Source organism: Mesoplodon mirus, assembly GCF_964341445.2.
Source record: "Mesoplodon mirus genome assembly, chromosome: 2".
NCBI classification, from domain to species: Eukaryota; Metazoa; Chordata; class Mammalia; order Artiodactyla; family Ziphiidae; genus Mesoplodon; species Mesoplodon mirus.
Window position 1 is genome coordinate 204,136,655 of NC_138977.1, and position 22,016 is coordinate 204,158,670.

Sequence of the window (22,016 nt, forward strand, 5' to 3'; positions counted from 1 at the left end):
TGGATATTTGAGTTATTTTCACATTTGGGCTATTGAATAAAGCTGCTGTGAACATGGGTGTACAAAATCTGTTCAAGTACCTGCTTTCATTTCTTTCGGTTATATACCCAGGAGTGGAATTGCTAAATCATCTGATAAATCTGTGTTTAATCTTTAATCTATGTCTATTTATTGTTTTTGAGAAACCACTATACTGTTTTCCACAGTGGCTGCACCATTTTATATTCCCACAAGTAATGCACAAAGTTTCCAATTTCATGACCATTTAAAAAAGTTATTTATATTTTTATCTTATAGTTAGCAGTAGGTGAACAGCAAACAATAGAGGATATAGAGTGGGGTTCTGACTTATACTTCCTGTTCCTCCTCACCAGTTAGAGGTGAAAAACCCTTTGCCTCTCAAAACTCAGGGATTAGTCCTCCTGCTTTCAAGAAGTCTCATTTTGGGCTTCCCTGGTGGCACAGTGGTTGAGAATCTGCCTGCCAATGCAGAGGACACGGGTTCGAGCCCTGGTCTGGGAAGGTCCCACATGCCACGGAGCAACTAGGCCCGTGAGCCACATTACTGAGCCTGCGCATCTGGAGCTTGTGCTCTGCAACAAGAGAGGCCACGACAGTGAGAGGCCCGCGCACCGTGATGAAGAGTGGCCCCCGCTCGCCGCAACTAGGGAAAGCCCTCGCACAGAAACGAAGACCCAACACAGCCAAAAATAAATAAATAAATAAATAAATAAATTTTTAAAAAGAAAGAAAATAAACTTGTTAAAAAAAAGTCTCATTTTTAATGACCATGTAATGTCCCACCACACAATGCACCAGAACTGATAATACCCCTACTTGTAGAACATTTAGATTGTTTCTAAATGTTTTACTCTTATAAATACCACAGAATATATTTACAGAAAAGGCTTTTTCCAAACACATGAGGGAAAAGCGGCTACCCCTCATATATGCATAAAATAAGGAATAGGCTCATGTAATTAGGGAGGCTGGTAAGTCCAAAATCTATAGAGCCAGTGTTACTAGGTCCATTACAATCAGTATGGAGTCATGGATTTTTACTTTAATAGGTTATAATTTGTTAATACCATTTGTTTCGATGCTCACATTGTCCTAGATTTGGCCAGTGGGAGCCCTTCAGTTTGGCTTCTCTCTACTTTTGACATGTTCCCATCATTCTTCAAGTACTTATTTACCTTCTGGCACAACAAAAAGTTCCAGGCTCATTTCGTGCTTTCCCAACCCTAGATTCAGCCACTTCTCCAGTGAGCTCTGGTTTCTTTTAATGGCAGATGGTATTTAGGCACCAAAATCTGAGTGCTAGGAGTTATCATTGCTTTTGGGGTGTCACTTAGTTGAGAGTGCTAGGAAATGCACACACATATATCACACCCACACCCACATCTTTATTTCTATATCTATCCCTCTATTAAATACCATATTGATACCTCTAATTCCAAAATTATACCTATGAGGCTCATTCTGTCCATCCTTTTTTATGTATTTCTAACTTTGACATGTTTACCAGTTTTTAACATTTCTGACAATGAGAGAAACCTGGCTCTCATTATCCACGGTACATTTACACAGAAGGTAGTTTCAGAATTACCACCTCATAACACTGCAAAAAGTAAACCTACTAACCAGGGTTCAGTATTTTACTGTTCTCTTTGCCTTTAGCCTGATGACATATGGTCAACATACTGTGTACATAAGGTACTTGGGTGGCTTCCTTTTTTCCCCTCTTCAGTGTGGTTATATTGTTCATCTGAAGTACAGTTAAGTTCACTAATTTATGTTTGTATTACATTTAGCATTTTCCTCCATCCTTGTTTATTTTGAGTATGTGAAAGCATTATCATTGATCCAAAAAAATGTATATTCAGAGAAATGTCATACACTCATACATCCCACACCCCACAGTACTTTCCACCTGATTCCCTCCTATTGCTATTGCCTGTAGATAACCAATCTTATTTCTGATTTATCCTTCCTGTGTTGCTTTTTGCAGAAATGAGCAGATACATGTACATTTTCCTGTCTTCCCTTTTCTCTTCCTCAAAAGGTGGCATGCTATAGTACTCTTTTGTTGTTTTTTTGTTGTTTGGGGGTTTTTTTGTTTGTTTTTTTTGCGGTACGCATGCCTCTCACTGTTGTGGCCTCTCCCGTTGCGGAGCACAGGCTCCGGGCGCACAGGCTCAGCGGCCATGGCTCACGGGCCCAGCCGCTCCCTGGCATGTGAGATCTTCCCGGAGCAGGGCACGAACCCGTGTCCCCTGCATCGGCAGGCGGACTCTCAACCACTGCGCCACCAGGGAAGCCCTCTTTTGTTGTTTTTACTTAACAGTTTCCATATCAGTTTGTAGAGCTCTTCCTCATTCTTTCTTATATCTGCAGAGTACTCTTTGGACCACTCTCCTATGAATGGGCATTTAGTTGCTTCCAATATTTGGGGATCACAAATTCTTAGAGTGGGATCGCTGGGTCAGAAGGTAATCAATATGATGGGAGTTCCCTGGTGGTCTAGTGGTTAGGATTCTGGGCTTTCACTGCCATGGCCCAGGTTCAGTCCCTGGTCAGGGAACTGAGATCCTGCAAGCTGTGCAGCATGTCCAAAAAAAAAAGGTAAACAATATGTAATTTTGTTAGGTGTTGCTAACTTCCCCTCCAAAAAGGTTGTACTAATTTGTATCCCCACCAGCAACATATGAAAATACATTTTTCACAGCCTCATCCATAGAATGTAATGTCATACATTAAAATTTTTGCCAATCTGATAAGTGATAATGGTATCATTGTTTTTTTAATTTGCTTTTGAGTTGCAAATGAGTGAGATTGACCATCTTGTTGTATGCTTAAGGGGAATATATCTATAGCTATAGTTTGTGAATTTTTTTTACTATTAGTTCTTTGGGGTTTTTTCCCCTCAGGTTTTAAAAACAGCTTTATTGAGATAAAATTCACCTACCATACAGTGTATGGTTAGTGGTTTTTAGCATATGGCTTAGTGGTTTTTAGTATATTCAAGAGTTATATAACCATCATAACTTAAAGTGTACAGTTTAATGGTTTTTAGTATATTCAAGAGTTGTGTAACCATCACCATAAACTAATTTTAGAATATTTTTATCACCCTCAAAAGAAACCCCACACCCATTAGCAGTGACTCTGCATTTGTCCTTAGTCCTCAGCCTGAGGCAGTCACTGATCTACTTTCTGTTCCTATAGATTTGCCTATTCTTGACATTTTATGTAATATATCATATATTACAAATTATATTATTTATCATATCACATACATAGAATCATATAACATATGGTCTTTTGTAACTGCCTTCTTTCACTTAGTGTGATACAATGCTTATAGTGTTCCAGGTGGTTTCCAAATATTTAATCCTCACAACAACTCTGAAATAGTTACTGTTACTGTTATTATCCCCATTTTATAGATGGGGATAAACTGAGGCATGGAGAGGTTAAATATTTTGCCTGAGGTCACACAGCAATAAGAAGATGGGCTTTGGAGTCAGGCAGACCTCAAGTCTGAAGTCCATCACTTGCTTACTGTGTGACTTATAGAACATTGCTTAAACTCTCTCAAGTGTCTTTTTCTCATATGTTAGTTAAATGAGGATAACAATGGCTGAGTCACAGGGTTGTTGGAGAATTAAATAATATGGCATCAGAAAAGTGCTTAGTACAAGGCCTCAAACTTAGTAGGTATTCAGTTAATTGTAGTGGCTATTAGTAGATAGAGTCAGGTAAAGGCCTGGTGTACTTGACATGGTTGGCCCTGCTTCCCCTAGCATTTAGGTGTATCTGAGATGCCAGCTTTTTTTTTTTTTTGATATAATTCACATACCATGAGATTCACCCATTTAAAGTGTACAATTCAGTGCTTTTTAGTATATTCACAAGGTTGTGCAATCATCACAATTATTTAATTCCAGAACATTTCCATCACTCCAAAAAGAATCTCTATACCCATTAGCAGTCATTCCCCATTCTCTCCTTCTCCAACCCCTGGCAACCACTAGTCCTTCTGTCTCTATGGAGTTGTCTATTCTGGACATTTCCTATAAATGACATCATACAATATGTGGTCTTTTGTATCTGGCTTCATTCACTTAGCATAATGTTTCCAGGGTTCACCCATGTTATAGCAAATAATCAGTACAGCATTCCTTTTTACTGCCAAACAATGTTCCATTGTATGGATATACTATGTTTTGTTTATCCATTTCTGTGTTGATGACATTTTGGTTGCTTCCACTTTTTGGTTATTATGAATAATGCTACTGTGAACATTAGTGTACAAGTTTCTGTGTGAAAAATGTTTTTGGTTCTCTTGGGTATATACCTAGGAGAGGAACAGCTGTGTCATATGGTGTATTTAACTTTCTGAAGAACTGCCAAACTGTTTTCCAAAGCAGCTCTGCCATTTTACTTCCCACCAGCGAAGTGTGAGTGTTCCAGTTTCTCTACATGCTCGTCAACACTTGTTACTGTCTGTCTTTTATTTTGGCCATCCTAGAGGGTACGAAGTGGCACCTCATTGTAGTTTTGATTTGAATTTTCCTAATAATTAATGGTGTTGAGCATGAGATGCCAACTTTTAGGTCAGCTTTTTCTGCTTACCCACACTCTAGAAAGTCTCTCCCAGGTTCCTATTTGTCTGATTGGTACCTTCTTAATCAGGTGCCTTGGGGGAGACCTTTGGGCAGGTTCCAGTGGTTGCACAACTATGTCAGGATTCAAGGCACATGTTTTTCCTGTTGGCAGGTTTAATGTTACTCTTGAGGCTGGCACAGCCATTGCCTAGGCTCACTAAACTGCTGGGACAAAGCCAGCTTCTCCCTTGAGCACCTCAGTGCGCAGGATCAGAAGTTCTTGAGCTGGAAACAATCTTGAGAGGCCGTCTCATCCATCGTTCTGCAACAAGACAGTTAGAACCCCTCCCTGCCAGATTGGGGAGGATCTGTAGTATATTCCTTTAAGAATCTCTGTAGGAAGAAATTCCACTGGGCCCCTTTACCACCAGCCAGTATTTTAGCAGCCTTCGGTGTTAGAAAGATTCTTTGCTCTGACCCAGATCCCACCTTCTGCAGCACGTGCTGATTTCCTCTCACGCTTCCCTTTCTTGGAGGATGCGCGAGACAGCCGCTCTCCAGGAGGGGCTTCATCGTCTGGTCAGATAAATCTGCTTTGGCTGGAGGAGCCCTCACTTGAGGGAATGCAGAGCAGGCCAGGCCTCTCCAGGGGACCTTAAAGACTGAATGACCTTGTCACTGGGCTATTGCCTGAGCAATCTGCTTTGAAGAAGAGGCCTTCTGACAGGCTCCAGGTTGTGTGTTTATCCTGAGGCTGGGCCATTCCAAACTCATGTTTCAGAGTTTAGAGGTTGCATCCAGCCAGCCTGGTGGGTGGTAATCAGACGCAGGTGGAGACCATCTGGCCAGACCTGTCCGTCTCAGCCAGTCAAGTGAGGGCCGGCCTGCCCACCGCAGAGCTGGCCCAGAAAGCAGCCCGGGTGGAGGCAGATGGTGTAGAAATGCATGTGCGTGCATGCACACCCATGCATGCGTGTGTGTGTGTGCACAGCCCTCTTTAGAGAGGCGGTGCTGCTTGGATGCATGTGGTTACTCTCTCTGCATCTGAGGGTTCACCCCATCGCACAGTCTGAGGAGCATGTTTCTTTTAGTCTGTTTCTCAAGTTTTTGCGGTTAGAAATCATGTATTTTTCTTGGCCTGAGATGAAAGCCGGGGAGTAATGGTCTAGTACATTTTACAAAGCTGCCTCTAATTGGCGGCTGCTTGAAATCTTCCCTTTGCCCTAGTGACCCATCTCCCTTTGTAGGGTTTTAACTCCAAGTCAGTCTTGCATTACCCCAGGTTTTCATACTCCTCGCAAGCCTATAGCCCTTGGGAGGCAGCTCTTACAGCCTCAGCTTGCTTAGCTATTCCCTCAGCCTTTCTGCATAGAATTGCCCCCAAACAGGGCAATTCAGCAAGGAAAGAAAATAGCTTTCACTGCATCCTGCCAAGCATCTTCTCGCCCGGTCTCCAAAATTCTAGGAGTGTACCCCAAAATGGAGTGTGCCTCCCACAATTATAGATACTCAGAGAAAATAGTGATTCTAAGGCTTCCTTTTCAGTCCTTTAGAGAACTTAGCCTGTCAGAGGTGAGCTCCTCACTGCAGCAAGTGCAGGAGGGCTGGACCAACTCGGGTACACAAGCAGGGCTAGCCCTGGTGTCAGAGCTTCTGAGACGTTAGCACCTCTTTCTGCCCAGTCTCCCGGCCTGGCCCCTTGGGGGCGATGATGGTGATGATGGAGGAAAGATGCCACATGGAATCCCAGGGTTGGGCACTGACTGCATCATTGCCCCTTCAGCATTCTCCCCTCTGACCGCCTGTTCCGGTAGCTTGGCTCTCAAGGAGGTGTTGGCTGTCATCTTATTTTATGGCTTGTATTTGTATGCTGAGGAGTTTAAATGTGTATAATCATTGTGGCTCATGTTTGTAGAAGATATAATTACTGAAAATTATATCATGAACATAGTTTAACTTTTAGCCCTTCCCATGCTGGCAAGCCTCCTGTAACTCTCAGGAGCCCCTCCCTGAATGCTTCCCTCACCCCAGAAGGTGCCACCACCAACCAGCCTTACTCTGTAATCCGCATCATTTCCCTCTCTGGCAGAAGTCCATTTCAGGGACTCCCGTGGAGACAGCCTCCTGGGCATTTCCTAGCAGACAGGGAGGCAGACACTGCTCCCCTGCCTCATCTCCCTATGATGTTTGTGGCCATCATCATTCTGGGCCACTTGGGGATGGGAAGGGAGGGCAAACTCTGCTTCCTCAAGGTTCCAGTGATTGAAGAGTGCACACGGGGTGCCAGGTTTCAGGAAGAGCAGGTGCTGATTGATGAGTGCATGTGGGGTGCTGGCTTTCAGGAAGATCATGGGCCCTCCCAGTATTTGGATATTTGGAATCTGCTTTGGGACCCATCCTCAAATGCTGAGTTTGGAGGCCAGCCAGTTTAGCCCAAGGATTGTCCCCTTGTGGGGCAGGGTGGAGGTGGGAGTGGAGAAAGGGTCTCATCCTCATAGGGTATACAGTAGGACATATATCCTTAGCAAACTAAGTAGGTGCTTATTAATAGCTTGAAGGAATAAAGAGTGTGAGAAAGGGTTATTTTCAGTATTGGAAATCTTCCCTTTGCCCTAGTGACCCATCTCCCTTTGTAGGGTTTTAACTCAATCATACAGAAAGGAATGTTCCAGAGCCACAAAACCTGGAACTCGTAATTCAGAGTACCAGCAGGGGAATTTGATTGGTGGGGCTGAGGTCACACACACGTGCTGTAGCTGGCAGGAGGGCAAGGCTCGAGTTCTGGTTGCGTATTGGCTATCGAGGTCCTTCCTCCCCTCAAGGCTCAAGATTCTTCCGACTAGGGGGTTTGGATGCCGAGCCTACCCAAAAAGGGGAAGAACTTTAGACAACAAAACAGTGTTTTCCCTAAGGTAGTTAAACAAAAAACATTTGTTTTTTATTCCTTCCAGATTCACAGGAACAGATGGACCTAGTGGTTTTGGCTTTGAGTTGACATTTCGTCTGAAGAGAGAAACAGGGGAGTCTGCGCCCCCAACATGGCCAGCAGAACTAATGCAAGGCTTGGCCAGATATGTGTTCCAGTCAGGTAAGAGCCCCAGGAGCTGGCTGGTGTGGTTGTCATTTCACCATGAGCCTGCTTGGGTTGGGAACCTGAAGGTATATTTTGATGTCCGTGGAAGGACCTTTCCTGGGAGTGCTATACCGCATTTGTACCATAAGGGTGGCTTGTTTCCTGGCGTTTCCTGGGTGGAAAGCTGCCTGGGCCATGGGAGGGAAGGATATGTCATATGACCTCCTGCAGCGGGAGTCCCTGACACCCTGAACCTTGGTTGCAGTCTGCCAGCCATACTTCTGATTCCCAGCGAGCCAAAGGCCAGCTCAGCATGGAGCTGACCAACACTTTCTCTGTCTGCCCCTTTCCCACAATTAGCACACTCTTTCCTCCCTGATGCCAGTGGCCTAGCCACCTCCATTTCTGGGGCATGAGCACACATGTTAATCTTGGCTAAGTCTAGGGTTAACAGTAGAGGATTAGGGCAGAGAGAGAACGAAGTGCCTTGAGCTTTTGCTCCCTCACAGCGTGAATGGGAAGTTGGAATCAGGCAAGACCTTGACAGTCAGAAATATTGTTTGATTCAGATGATTCAAGTGCCCTCCAGGGGATGGTCCTGTGCCCCTGGTGCCCTTCTGGAGACTGCTAATATGGAACCTGAAGTGGGGACTTTGTGCTGGGAGCCTTGGTCGCATGCTCTTGACTCAGCCTGCCTATAGTCCTCAAGTGGGATGAAATGTTGGAGTGGAATTCAGTACCTTTTATGGAGGGTTTCATATCATCTGAATGTTTCTGTGTGGTTAATTAATTGCTCAGAAACATTTCCCATATGACTTTATATTTTGTTTCTTTGGTTTGGTAAGTAGTTTTCAAATGAAAGCCAACACAGTTTTATCCAGCTCTTGCTCTTTGACTGTCATAGATAGGAGCAGACTAGCATCTCGGCCAGGGTCTCTCAAAGTATGGTCCTTGGACCCCTGCATCAGAATCAGCTGGAGAGCTTGTTGCAAGCACACGTTCCTGGGCCCCAGAGGAGATCTCTGACTTAGAATCTTTGGGGGGTGATGTTCCCAGATGCTCTGGTAGAGACTAAATTTGGAGAACCACAGATCTGGCAACTTCTCTGAGTATAGTGACTTTTTTTTCAGCCTTGAGTAGGCTATAAATTGGGGGTGCAATTGACCATCTAGGTTGAAACCCTCTGCCCTCGTTTCAGACCCCTGGGGGTCAGTTGTTGGCTGGATGGCCATCATGTAATGGGACTGATCCTTAACTACCATCTACCATTGTGTGGCCTATGGGATAGTACCCTTTTGGAGGCTACAGTGGGTCTTCTGTAAGCAAGGGTTCCCAAACCTGGCTGCTCATGAAATCCTCTGGGATCTCAACACACTGAGTCCCAAACCCTCCCGGAGGGCTCTGATTCAGTTGGTCAGAGGTGGGACTGGGGCATCTGTTTCTTAACCAGCTTCCCGGGGGATTCTAATGCAGCTGGTCTGGGGATGTTGTTTGGACTCTAAAGGACTGTTGACGGGAAGAAGTATCATTCACAGGGGCAGGGGAAGCAGGCTGCTTGAAGCAGCTGGCTCATGTGATTTGGTTCTATCCTAGCGTCTAGGTCTGCACAATCTTTTTTTTTAAGTTTTATTGTTTATTTTATTTATTTTTGGCTGCATCGGGTCTTAGTTGTGGCATGGGGCATCTTTCGTTGCGGCATGCAGGCTCTTCGTTGTGGCACGCGTCCTTCTCTCTAGTTGTGGCTTGCGGGTTTTCTCTTCTCTAGTTGTGGCACGCAGTCTCCAGGGTGCGTGGGCTCTGTAGTTTGCAGCAAGTGGGCTCTAGTTGAGGCACACAAGCTCAGTAGTTGTGGCACACGCGTGGACTTAGTTGCCCCGTGGCATGTGGGATCTTAGTTCCCTGACCAGGGATTGAACCCGTGTCCCCTGCATTGGAAGGCGGGTTCTTTACCACTGAACCACCAGGGAAGTCCCCTGCACAATCTTTTAATGTTTGAAGATTGGGCCAGGAGTCTACTGCCTGAACCCACTGTGTCCCCTTCTCTCCCTTCTTTGATGCCTGAAACTGATGCCGATATAGAACTGTCTTTGAGAAAACAGACCTTTCTTCAGTCTAATGCTCTCCCAACTGACCTATTTCAGCTCCTGGAAAATAGACATTTCTTGACATGGAATTTGATCTACTATAGGAAATGGGGCTCTGAAGACTAGGCAACCTCTTGCTTGTATAGACAGGTAGCTTCCTGCCCAGTGCTTAAGCCAGTACATTTATATGTTTGTTTGCACTTAATGTACCTGCTCATGTGGATCAAGATCAGAGAAATGTAACACAGGTATTATGAATCACTGTCAGGTGGAGTCAAGCAGATGAACCTCTGAAATAGTTCTGATGTTATAGTTCTGAAATAATAATGCAAGTGGGGAGAAAAACGGGATTTGATTTGCAAGGGTTCATTTCAGCCACACAGTAAACATCACAGTGACTGTTTTGCAACACTGTTGTGATCATTGATTCAGGTACATTATCAACAGATGTCAAAACTATCAGATAAAAAAGATTGTTGGGGTATAAGATAGTCACAAGGACTCAAAGAATCCCTCCACAGATAACTTATGTGCTACAAAGAGAAAAAGAATACCTTTACAATGGAAAAGTTTGGGTGGGCATCATCTTAACCAAATGATCAAATGTAGCAACACAAAAATGGAACAAATGACTACTATGTACCTCCTTACATGTTACACTGTGAAATATAAAGCACCAACCATGTAACACTTTATTTATTTAATTTATTTTTGGCCGCGTTGGGTCTTCGTTGCTGCACATGGGCTTTTCTCTAGTTGCAGCGAGCGGGGGCTGCTCTTCGTTGGAGTGTGTGGGCTTCTCATTGCGGTGGCTTCTCTTGTTGCTGAGCACGGGCTCTAGGTGCACGGGTTTCAGTAGTTGTGGCACGTGGGCTCAGTAGTTGTGTCTCACAAGCTCTAGAGCGCAGGCTCAATAGTTGTGCACGGGTTTAGTTGCTTGCAGCACATGGGATCTTCCCGGACCAAGGATTGAACCCGTCCCCTGCATTGGCAGGCGATTCTTAACCACTGCGCCACCAGGGAAGTCCCCATGTAGCACTTTTCCAAAAATGTTTCACCTGAATTGAATCCTGAGCATATAGTCAGGTAAATCCATATTGTGGGATATTTTACAAGACAGCTGCCTGGACTCTTCAAAAATGTCAATGCTCTAAAAGAAAACATGGCAAGGGGCTGGGGCTGTCCTAGATCAAAGAAAACATGACAGTTTAAATGTATGTATGATCCTTGATTGGACCCTGAATTGGAAAAAAAAAAAGGTGATTTTTAGGGCAATTAGAAAAAATATAGACCGTGTATCAGATAACAGTACTGTCTAACTGTGAAATTCCTTGGGTGTGATATGGTATTATGGTTATAAGGATAGTGTCTTTGTTCCTAGGAGATAAAAGCTGAAGTATTTATGAATAAAATGACATGATGTCTGCAACTTAACTTTCGAATGATTTGGCAAAAAAAAAGTGTGTCGGGGGGAGACAGAGGAGAAAGCAAATGTGGCAAAATGTTAAAGGGTGAATCTAGGTGAAGGATGTGTGGAGGTGAAGGATATATTGTACTATCCTTCTAACTTTTCTATGAGACTGAAAATTTTGAGAATAAAAAGTTGTGGCTGTTTCTTGAGTGTATGTTGACTGGTGGGGCTCCATCGTTCCCGTCTGCTGCGACAGGCCCTTTTATGGTTAGATCAGTTCAGACATTTCACAGCAGCAGCAGGATGACTACACTCCCAAAAGTATAATACCTGATTTTCTGTTTTCCAGATTTTCATTATATGATCGTACTACTTGAATAATAACTAAAACAAATCTTCCTTAACTTCTTTTTGAAACATGGCAGGGAGTAGTAATTATTTAAATAATGGGAAAATGATGAAGTAAAGTATATGGCAACTGGTGTAAGAGAGAAGACCATGGCTATGAGCCTAAATAGTGAGGACAAGAGCTAAAATTTAATAGTGTGTTCTATGTGCCAGGCACGGTTGTAAGTGCTCGTTGAATGTGCAGTAAAGCCCTGTGAGTTAGGCACTGTTGTACCCGCTCTACAGTTGCAGAAAGGAAGACGGACGGAGAGGGGAAGTAGCTTGTTCAAAATCACACAGCTAGTAAGTGCGAAGGACAGCCGCTGTAGTTCTTAATGCCGGTCTCTTAACCATGATACCGTGTTGCTGGTGGCTTAGCTGATATTTCGGCTGCTACATGTCTCAGGCTGGACCATGAGGTTTGAGAATCATCCACATGGGTGATTGCACTTGTGCACATAGCCTCTGAGCTCCAGCATGCCTTGCTGGGGCATTCTGGAACATTTGGAAAATAAATAGAGGAGGGCTAAAGCCATTCGTAATATTACCCAAATCCTCTTAAACCCATACTTTCATCTTTTAACTTTTGTTCATGAAAATATGTATATAAAAAGTACAGCTTGCTCAGAGTTAACAAACTAAACACACCCCATGTAAGCAGCACCCAAATCAAGAAACAGGCTGTTTCTCCAGAAACCTCCCTTGTACCTCCTCTCAATCACCTTCTTACCTTTTCTGCCCTTCTCTCTTTCTCTCTTCCCTTCCCTCCCTCCCTGCCTCCCTTCCTTCCACCCTTCCTGTTTCACTGCATAGTGCGGGTCCTCAGCCCAGTGTGCCTGAGCTCGTTGGTAAGTTAGGTAGGTAGCTATAGGCTACGTAGCCCCTGTTTCCACTTCTCTCCCTGGCACTCTTCACCATCTTGCACGTTACTGCTAGATCAAGGAGGACACAGTACTATCATGGTTAAGAGCATGGCCCCTAGGCCCAGACTGCCTGCATTTTTACCTCAGCTCTGCCAGTTACTGCCTCCTGACCTTGGGCAACATAACTTATTTGCTCAACTGTAAAGCAGAGATAATAATAGTAACCATACATGAAGTTATTGAGATGATGAAATGAGTTAATACCTGCAAAGCCCTTAGAACAGTGCCTGATACATAGTAAGTACTATTGATATATAAGTATCACCCACAATTATTATTATTTTTCAGTCTTCAAAAACCTTATGTGAATAGAGAAGATGGGTACCTTGGTCTTTTTTTTGCAGTGTTATTAAAACCCCATTTTACAGGAAACGCTGATAGGAAGGAGATGCATTGCTTGTCCCTGTATCAGATGCCTGCCTCAGCTGATATGATAATATTTGATGCTGTTATCTTTCTCTCACACAGAAAATCAATAATAGTGACACACCTGAGGTAAAATTACCTCATTTTGTATATCACCTTGTAAAGGCAAAAAGCAAATTCAGTTCAACTGTGGGTCCTTGATTTATGTAGTTGGCAGTGCCTGTAAAGTCTTAAACAAATCAAATCCTATTCTATATGCAATAGAGCCCATGCAGTTTAGTGGGACCTTGTAAGTAAATCCTTCTTCCTAAGGTGAAGAATCTTTTCATAGTGTGAATAATTGCCCCCTTTTGTAACTCTCTCGTCAGTCTGGATTTAGGCCTTTCCAGTTCTCTCAGAGCAGAGCACACTCTCCTGATGCTGCAGAGACCCTGCCCTGTGGGCGTTGCTCTGTCCCAAGTGGTTACACTCTACAAGGGTTACACATATGTTATTACACAGAACATGTATTTCATGTTTGATGTATAGATAGGAAGACCTACACGTGTATACCTAGCAGCATAGTTCTGTGTGGTGGTCTTGCCTCACCTGGGCTGTCCACCTTAAACTCAGTGACTTCCATGGAGGACCCCGCCCATTTGCATGTGAGAACATGCTGAGCAGTATCTAGTAAGTGGAATGCTTAGACCTGCTTTTCCAGGTCTAAACAGCATCCACAGCTTTGCCATCCAGACTTAGAAACAGCATCAGGGCAGTGGGAGGCAAGGGAAAGAGACGACGACGAGACTCTGGGTGGGGGTGGTGTGATGGGGAGTGGTGATGCCCACGCCCAGCCTGGGGCTGCATGAGGCTGCCTCTGAAGCTTGCTCTGAAGAATGACTTGGACAGGTTCTGTAACTTAGCCCCGACCTGCTGGAGGGCAGTCACTTTTTGGTTGGTTTGCTCAGAGGTGGGAAGCTGAGCAGTAGAGAAAAGGAAGTGGAAATGTGAGAGGCCTGGGAAAGAAGAGTATCCAGAGAAGGTGAAGCAGTCAGGATGTGGGGGTGAGGCAGGTTAGTGTTTATCTGAGTCAGGATGCTTCTAATCATGAGCAAATGACAGAAGCCCAACAAAAACTACCTGAAATAATAACAGACTTTATTGGTCAGGTTACTGGGATGTCCAGGGTTTCAGGCATGGCTTGATCTATACGTTCGAACAGTGTCCTTAGGGCTCCGACTTGTGTGTTGGTCTTGTACTGTAGACTGACTCTTCCCACGTGCCAGGAAAGATGAGCACCACCAGCCAGAGTTTCCAGTTCTCCCAGTTTGTAGTCCCAGCAGGCAGAAGGCTTTTTGCTTCCAACATTCCTCCGTCAGTCCTGGGGAAGGACCCAGATTAGTTCTGTCTAGATCAATAGGACCCCCCCACCCCTGGTTGGGGGTGGTGGTCCAGATGGAGCACCAGGATTTACGTTTAAGGTCTTCCCCCTCCTCACTTCCAACTACACGGAGTGGGAGAGAAGTCCTCTAAAGCAAAGGGTAGAAAGCACTGGCAGAAAACCTGTAGGTATAGTCCTTGGTAGGCAAAATCAGTTGCTCTCACAAGGCTTTAGGGGCATCTACTGCCTCAGGAACTGTGATGTGCAATTATGCTTGGAAGTCAAATCATTAGAGAATGCATAGGTGGAGCAGACACCTTTTGTTCTGTCTTGTATCTGTTGGGATGGTTTTGACTACAAGTAATAGAACACCCTAACTAAAATGGCCTAACAATAAGGGCTCTTATCTTACAGAGCGAGTCATCTGGAGGTGAGGAGTTCCAGGGATGGTTGTCATCTGTTCAGTGATGCTGTTAAGGACCTGAGTTCTTTCTAACTTCCTGCTCTGCCTTCCTCAGCACTTTGGATTGACTTTTTATTTTATTTTATTTTATTTATTTATTTTTTTGCGGTACGCGGGCCTCTCACTGCTGTGACCTCTCCCGTTGTGGAGCACAGGCTCCGGACGCGCAGGCTCAGAGGCCATGGCTCACGGGCCCAGCCGCTCCACGGCATGTGGGATCTTCCCGGACCGGGTCACAAACCCGTGTCCCCTGCATCGGCAGGCGGACTCTCAACCACTGCGCCACCAGGGAAGCCCTGGATTGACTTTTTAAACTGGTTCCCTGATACTCCAAAGATGGCTGCCGCAATCCCTAGCATCCTAGAATCACACTTGACAGAGTGTGCAAGTAGCAAAAAAGACACTTCTGTCCCGAGTCTCTTTTTTTTTTTTCTTAGCTGGAGTATAATTGCTTTACAATGTTGTGTTAGTTTCTGCTGTACAACGAAGTGAATCAGCTATATGTGTACATATATCCCCTCCCTCTTGGACCTCCCTCCCACCACCCGCCATTCCACCCATCTAGGTCATCACAGAGAACCGAGCTCAGCTCCCTGTGTCTTGTGTGTCTTTTCAAGACCAATCAAAACCTCCACAGAACCGCCCTCATTGATCTCCTCTTGCATCTCATTAGCTAGAGTTATGTCAGGAAAGTGAGACAACCATGTTGGCTTACCAATCAATATCCACCTCCTAGGGCTGGGGATGGGCCCTTGTTCCCTGAAAGTCATGGCCAAGGAAAGGCAGAGGAAGAAAAGTGGGATTCTCTTAGTAAGAAGGGGAATAGCCACCAGGTGGGCAAAACAATATCTGCTCCCCTACCCAAGAAGCCCCAAGCGTTACCTGGGGTCAGAGGATCCTTGCATATTGATTAGGATGCTGGGCCAGTACAAAAGTGTCATGTGGAAAGAAAATGTGACAGGGTAGCTGTCATTGTTTCACCTGCTACATAGATTTAGAACCAAATCCAGCCACTGTCATGAATCATTTGGTAAGTTTTGCAGTAAATACATCAGTAACTTCACCAGTAGACACTTCAACTTCTTTCCTTCTTACTTTGCAGCCAGTTTCTCTTACTTACCCATTCCCTTTTAATTTTATTAATCAGCTCATTTTTTCTTCTCAGATTGCCAGTGACTGTTCCCCTGCCCCCTACCCTCTGGGTTTCATTAGAAATAAGCCATTCCCCAACTCAGCAGGGCTTGATTTCTGAGCTGTGCTTTAGAATTCGGCTGGAGAGGCTGCCTGCTCTCAGTTCTGCCATTGGTAGGCCTTAACCACAAATTCCAAGGCAATTTCACTTGAGTTTCAGGAGAAACGTGGCCCCCCAATCTTGTAACTGACACTGTGGAAATTCAAGTGCCTTCGCTTGCTGCTGTTTAATGGCAACCTCATGACATGTGCTGAGTCGGCTCACTTTGTGATTCAGGCCCAATCAGGGAGATTGGGGGGAGGGTGCTGCCTGAGCATCCTGAACTCTGTGGTATGGACAGACTAATGCCAACAAGAGATTTTTTTTTTTTACATTTTCTTTCCTTTTCCCGTTTATAAAAGAAATATTTGCTCATTATAAAACTGAAACATAGGGACTTCCCTGGTGGTCCAGCGGTTAAGATGCCGCGCTCCCCATGCAGGGGGCCCGGATTCGATCCCTGGTCAGGGAACTAGATCCCGCATGCTGCAACTACGAGCCTGCGTGCTGCAACTAAAGATCCCACACGCCACAACGAAGACCCCGCATGCTGCAACTAAGACCCAGCACAGCCAAATAAATGAATATTAAAAAAAACCCTGAAACATAGAAATATATGACAAAGTTAAAGTCCTTCATAATTCATTCCCCCACTGAGGAAACATTAGTGTTCTCTATTTCGATTTTCTTTTCAATGCATATATCTATATAGAATTATCATTATTTTATAAAAACGGACCATGTTTTTCATACTGTTTTTCAACTTGCTTTTTTTAACTTAATATCTTTTGGACATCTTTCCATGTCAGTATATTCTTTCTAACTGTATACTTTATTATCTAGATAGACTTTACTTTAATCACTCTCCTGGTGTTGGGCATTTGGGTGGTTTCTAATTTTTCCCTACCACAAACTTGCAGTGAGCATCCTTGTAGATGTATGTCTTTGCACTCTTGCCTAAGTATTTCTGTGGGATAAATTCCTAGAAGTTGGATTGCTAGGTTAAGGGAAATGAACATTTTACATGTTAACAGCCGTTGCAGATGAATGATTATATTATTGTAATAATACTTTTGTGATCATCCATAAATGTTATATTGTTTTCAACAAACAACAAAATGATTGTTATATAAAATTGTTTTTATAGCAACCAAGTTGTCTTCTGAGCCCTTGAGAATTGATCCCCTTTCTTAGGTTACTTGGCCTGAGGAAGCTTGTTAATACATGTTAAACGGCATGCACTTGGGGTTAGGAAAGCGAGCAAGCTCTTATGTGGTTCTCATACTGTTTAGATTTAGCACAGGAACCCATCCATCATGCTTCCTGTGTCTGAAGCTGGAAGTGGTGAGGGACACACCCTGCTGCCTGAAGTCAGAGACTTTTCCAGATACTGACAGTGGGTCAAGTTTTATTAAAGAACCCCAATGAATTATGGAGTTTTTTTGAGTTTTACCTCCTCCTACCTTTCCTAAAGTTAAAATTACTAAGGCAGTTAATCTTTTCCTGTTGAGGTCCTTTTTTTTTTTTTTTTTGCAGTACGCGGGCCTCTCACTGTTATGGCCTCTCCCTTGTGGAGCACAGGCTCCGGACGCGCAGGCTCAGTGGCCATGGCTCACGGGCCCAGCCGCTCCGCGGCATGTGGGATCTTCCCGGACCAGGGCACGAACCCGCATCCCCTGCATCGGCAGACGGACGCTCAACCACTGCGCCACCAGGGAAGCCCTCCATTTTTAAAAAAAATTTAATAGTTAAAAGTAAGTAAATAAAACAGTAGCTATTGAGCACCAAGCCATCCTTAGCACTTACATTCTCTTATTTAACCTCTGCAGTAGGTGGCTAGATGAGGAAGATACTGATGTTGCCACTTTTCAGATGAGGAAATGGGCTCAGAGAGGTGGTGGGCCTTGGAGAATTTCCTGCAGCTGGTGAGTGGCAGGAGCTAGTTTCCAGGGCCACCCTAACCAGCATTGGTTTGCGTGCTGTGGCCTCTGAGCCTCCAGCGATCCATTTTATCTATTTATTTATCTATCTATCTATCTACCTATCTATTTATTTAGGCTGCGTTGGGTCTTCGTTGCTGCGCGGGCTTTCTCTAGTTGTGGCGAGCTGGGGCTACTCCTCATTGCGGTGCACGGGCTTCTCATTGCAGTGGCTTCTCTTGTTGCAGAGCACTGGCTCTAGGCACGTGAGCTTCAGTAGTTGTGGCACGTGGGCTCAGTAGTTGTGGCACGTGGGCTCAGTAGTTGTGGCTGTCGGGCTCTAGAGCCCAGGCTCAGTAGTTGTGGTGCACGGGCTTAGTTACTCTGCGGCATGTGGGATCTTCCCAGACCAGGGCTCAAACCCGTGTCCCCTGCATTGACAGGTGGATTCTTAACCACTGTACCACCAGGGAAGTTCCAGTGATCCATTTTAAATGACAAGAGGCCTTGGGGGAAAGGAGCACTTTTTTATTAGTTGTGTTTTTTATTTAAGTACCTGCTACATGCCAAGGACTCTGTTAGATGCTGGGTAAGCCCTGTGGAACAAACAGATAGGATCCCTTCCCGTAGGTAGTGGGGAGAGACACTGAAAACACAGGTGAATAAATATTTGATTCCATAAGATGGCAGAACGGGAAAGCTCAGGGTGCTTCAAAAGAATAAAGTGGTGGACTCATTTTAGATTGTAGAGTTGGGCAAGGACAGGACTAAAGGCAAAGAATGAGGAGAAGAATTTTTTGGCAGAGGGACCAGCACGTGTAGGCCCCTGAGGAGAGAAAGAGCTTGAGGAATATGAGGAACCGGAGGGAGAGAGAGGAAAGGGCTCAGCAAAAGCTGGAGACTTGGCAGGCATGGAAAAGTGCTGGGCTTTTTACCTGCATTTGGACTCAAAGTCTTGATGAAGAGTCTGGATTTGATTCTAAGGGCAGTGGAGAGCTACAAAAGCATTTCAAAGAGGAAGGGGAAATGACCAGTTTGGGGAGTGAAAACACTTAAAAAAAAATTAAGATGTGTTTGGAATTGAGGTGTTCTGAGCTTTTTTTCTGCCTGTATTGTTAGAGTGGCCCTTCCCTAGAAGGTGCTGGGGCCGCTGCAGTCCTTGGAGCACAGCGTCAGAGTCATGGATTCTTCTCAGCCCTGCCATTCTAATCCTTGGGACCTTACTGCAGTGTAATCCTGCCGCCAGCCTGCCTCTGCGAAAGCTCCCCAGCCTAAGGAGGGGAACCCCTCTTCTCTCTCAGGGGTTGTCAGCAGCCTCTGCCTCCCTGTGCCCAGCAACACACCACAGGGCTCTCTTTCCAGGTTCAAGAAGTGGATCAGGCCTTGCTTCCTCATGCCTGCTCTGCAAGTGAGTGAAGGAAGTCAGAAGATTGAGTGAGGCACTTGGAGCATGTCCCCAGGTGTGAGATGTTGCTAGGCTGCAGTTCAGTTTCCCACCAGCAGCTTGCTTCTCTCTAGATGTCCCAGGTGTATTCCATCTTTATATCTTTGCCTCAAGTAAAGTTTTCTGAAAGGAGATGCTCCATCATTACCAATGAGAGCTGTTGAGTTCTCTCGTTTCCTGGTTCCATTGCCCCAGTTAGCTAACTGAAGCCAAATGGAGCTGCCTGGTTTTATTAATATCATTTTTCTTCCTCATACTCTTTTTGATTTTCCTGATGTTTTCTTTCCCTCAGCCGGATTTATCCTCTTTTCTGGTTGCTATGGATCTGTAAAATATTTTCCCTTTCATCTGTTACTAATATTTACCAACTATAAGGCAAAACAATCTCTGGTTTCTCTGTACTTTCTCAAGATCTTCGATTAGTGATTGAAAGACTGTATTTCTATTCCACTGAAACAAAACAGATCAACCCCTCAGAAATGGTCTTATGGCCTAAAGTTTAAGTGGTTTGCATGTAAATTATAATTTATCCAATATTTAAATCTTAGTGTTTTTAGGGAAGACTTAAATCCTAAAAACAGAAGCTGACAAAGTATAGCCTGTGGGTCAAATCCTGATGGACACCTGCTTTTGTAAATAAAATTTAATTGGAATGCAGACATGCCCTTTACGTATTATCTATGGCTTCTTTTGTGCAGCAGCAGCAGAGTTGAGTAGTTGTGACAGGGACTATATGGCCCTCAAAGCCTAAAATATTTGATATCTGGCCTTTCACTGAAAAAATCTGCCGACCTCTGACAGAGTGTTTTCCACTTCTGAATAACTATCCAAGTAGAGAGGTGACCATCCTTCCATCTCTGTGATAGATCCAGAGGCCCTGTGAGATGCCTCGCTTTAGCTGGGGCCTGTGCGGTGGCCCAGGACAGAGGGATCACAGTACCTAGAGGTTTGTTGGGGGAGGAAGAATTTGAGGCAGATCCCTTTATCTTCCATGGGTCTGTATCTTACTTGGAGAACTTCATGAAATGTTTTGAGCTTCTTCTCCGAAAGGAGGTATTTGATAAAGGCAGTAAGCTAGGATATTCACCCTCAGACTAGTTCTCTCTTCTCCGGCCCCCTAGGGAGTCTTAATTGTTTGGCTCTTTCAGCAGAATGCGGCTCCTTTGTCTCTAGCACCCGAATTTCAGGGATGCTCCCTGCAGGGGGCAGTGAGGGCTTCTGGCCAGTAGAACAGAGCAGCCCATGCGTCAGGAGTAGACCCAGCACCTCTGCAGGAGGTAAAGCCCTCTGGTAACTTGAAGGGGCTCCTAATTGAATGTTCGGTGAAAGGGCTGAAGGACAGCACGGATAGGGGCAAGAGCCCAAGAGGCAGCTTGCCAGTTTGGCCATGTGGGACCTGTGGCACCTGTGGGTCAAAACTGAACATCTCTGAGACTTGGTTACTTCATCTGTGAAATGGGGTAATCAGGATATCTACTTCATAATATATTCAGTGTCCCTAGTACAGTACCTGGCATAATACATGGGAGCAGTTAATATTATTTATGTGGTCATTTAAGAAGTATATTGCAGGACAAAAAGGAAACAGGCTTAAAAGAACAAAAAAGATGCGCATTACAATTCTATATAGAGTTGGGTCCTAACCCTGTTAACAATATGTACATGTCCATATAGATGCCTGGAGGAGATTCATGAAGATACTCACAGAGGCCATCCTAGGGTGATGGGGTTATGAGTTATTGACATTTTCCTTTTGGTACCTTCCAGCCATTTTAGAATTTTCTGCACAGAGCATGGATTTTATGATCAGAAAAGAAAAATGAGATGGATAACTGTGACTGAATTTTTCAAAGAACTTCTCAGAGTCGGGAACGGTGAGCCCCGAGAAGCAGTCCCAGGCCAGTACCACAGGGCCAGTCACCACCTCAGGGTGTGCTCCCTGCTGCGGTTACTGGAATAGCTTTGAATGCCATGCACTGATGGGCCAGTGCAGGGGTCCTGCTTTCTTGCTCGGTTTCTTCATAGCTCTCTCAGTGGGGAAAAAAATGACTCTCCTAAGCCAGACACAGCTCTGCTCTGGCCCCTCTGGCATTGGGTCTCCGCAGCCAGGCCTGTCTTCTTGCTTTTCAGGGCAGACATGGTGACAGCCTTGTTGTTTGGTATCTTTCCAGGACACAGGGGCCAGGCAACCGGCCTGCTCCTCCCCGCGGAGCTCTGATGAGGTTCCAGCAGCATTTCTGACCCCTCACAGAGCCCTTCTCCAGCAATATGACAGTTGAAACTAGAACCGGAGGAGGAAAAGAACAAGGAGCTTGGGTGCTTTTCAGGAGTGGTTGCTGCAAGCCCAGGCCGTACGTGGCTGTGTTGCTGGCATCAGTGGGGTAGCCATCCTCAGCCTTGTCTGGCTTGGCCCAGTGGAAGCTGCAACCTGAGGCACTGCACTGGTGCAGGGCAGGCATCTCAGGGACAGGCTGCAGCCCAGTGTCTGTGCTTTCCTGAGCCCTGGGCCTAGCTCTAACAGTCCCTCTTTGGGTTTGAAGATTTAGGGAGAACAGGACACTTATCAACTTCCTGGGCCTACTGGGCACGTCTGGGTACGTCTGGATCCCCACCCGGACTGGCCAGCCTGGTGACCTGAACTTGGAAAGCCTTTGTCCTGTGTGTCTGTTTACTGGGCCACTCAGATCATACATGCATTGTAATCTGTTTTGGCTGATGCACTTTCATTCCCTCAAACAAAAATAA

At 45.0% G+C, this 22,016-nt stretch overlaps 1 protein-coding gene across 3 annotated transcripts in view; it reads left to right on the forward strand.

Annotated features, from left to right (window-relative positions):
- Window positions 1–22,016, forward strand: part of SUFU (SUFU negative regulator of hedgehog signaling) — a 112,417-nt gene that overhangs the window by 25,502 nt on the left and 64,899 nt on the right. For all 3 annotated transcript variants that reach the window (XR_014291610.1, XM_082601500.1, XM_082601501.1), the window contains exon 3: window positions 7,562–7,698. Coding sequence is in view for 2 of the 3 variants with exons in the window: in XM_082601500.1 (XP_082457626.1) it covers window positions 7,562–7,698 (137 nt within the window). In the remaining variant the exon portion in view is untranslated. The remainder of the gene's footprint in view (window positions 1–7,561; window positions 7,699–22,016) is intronic.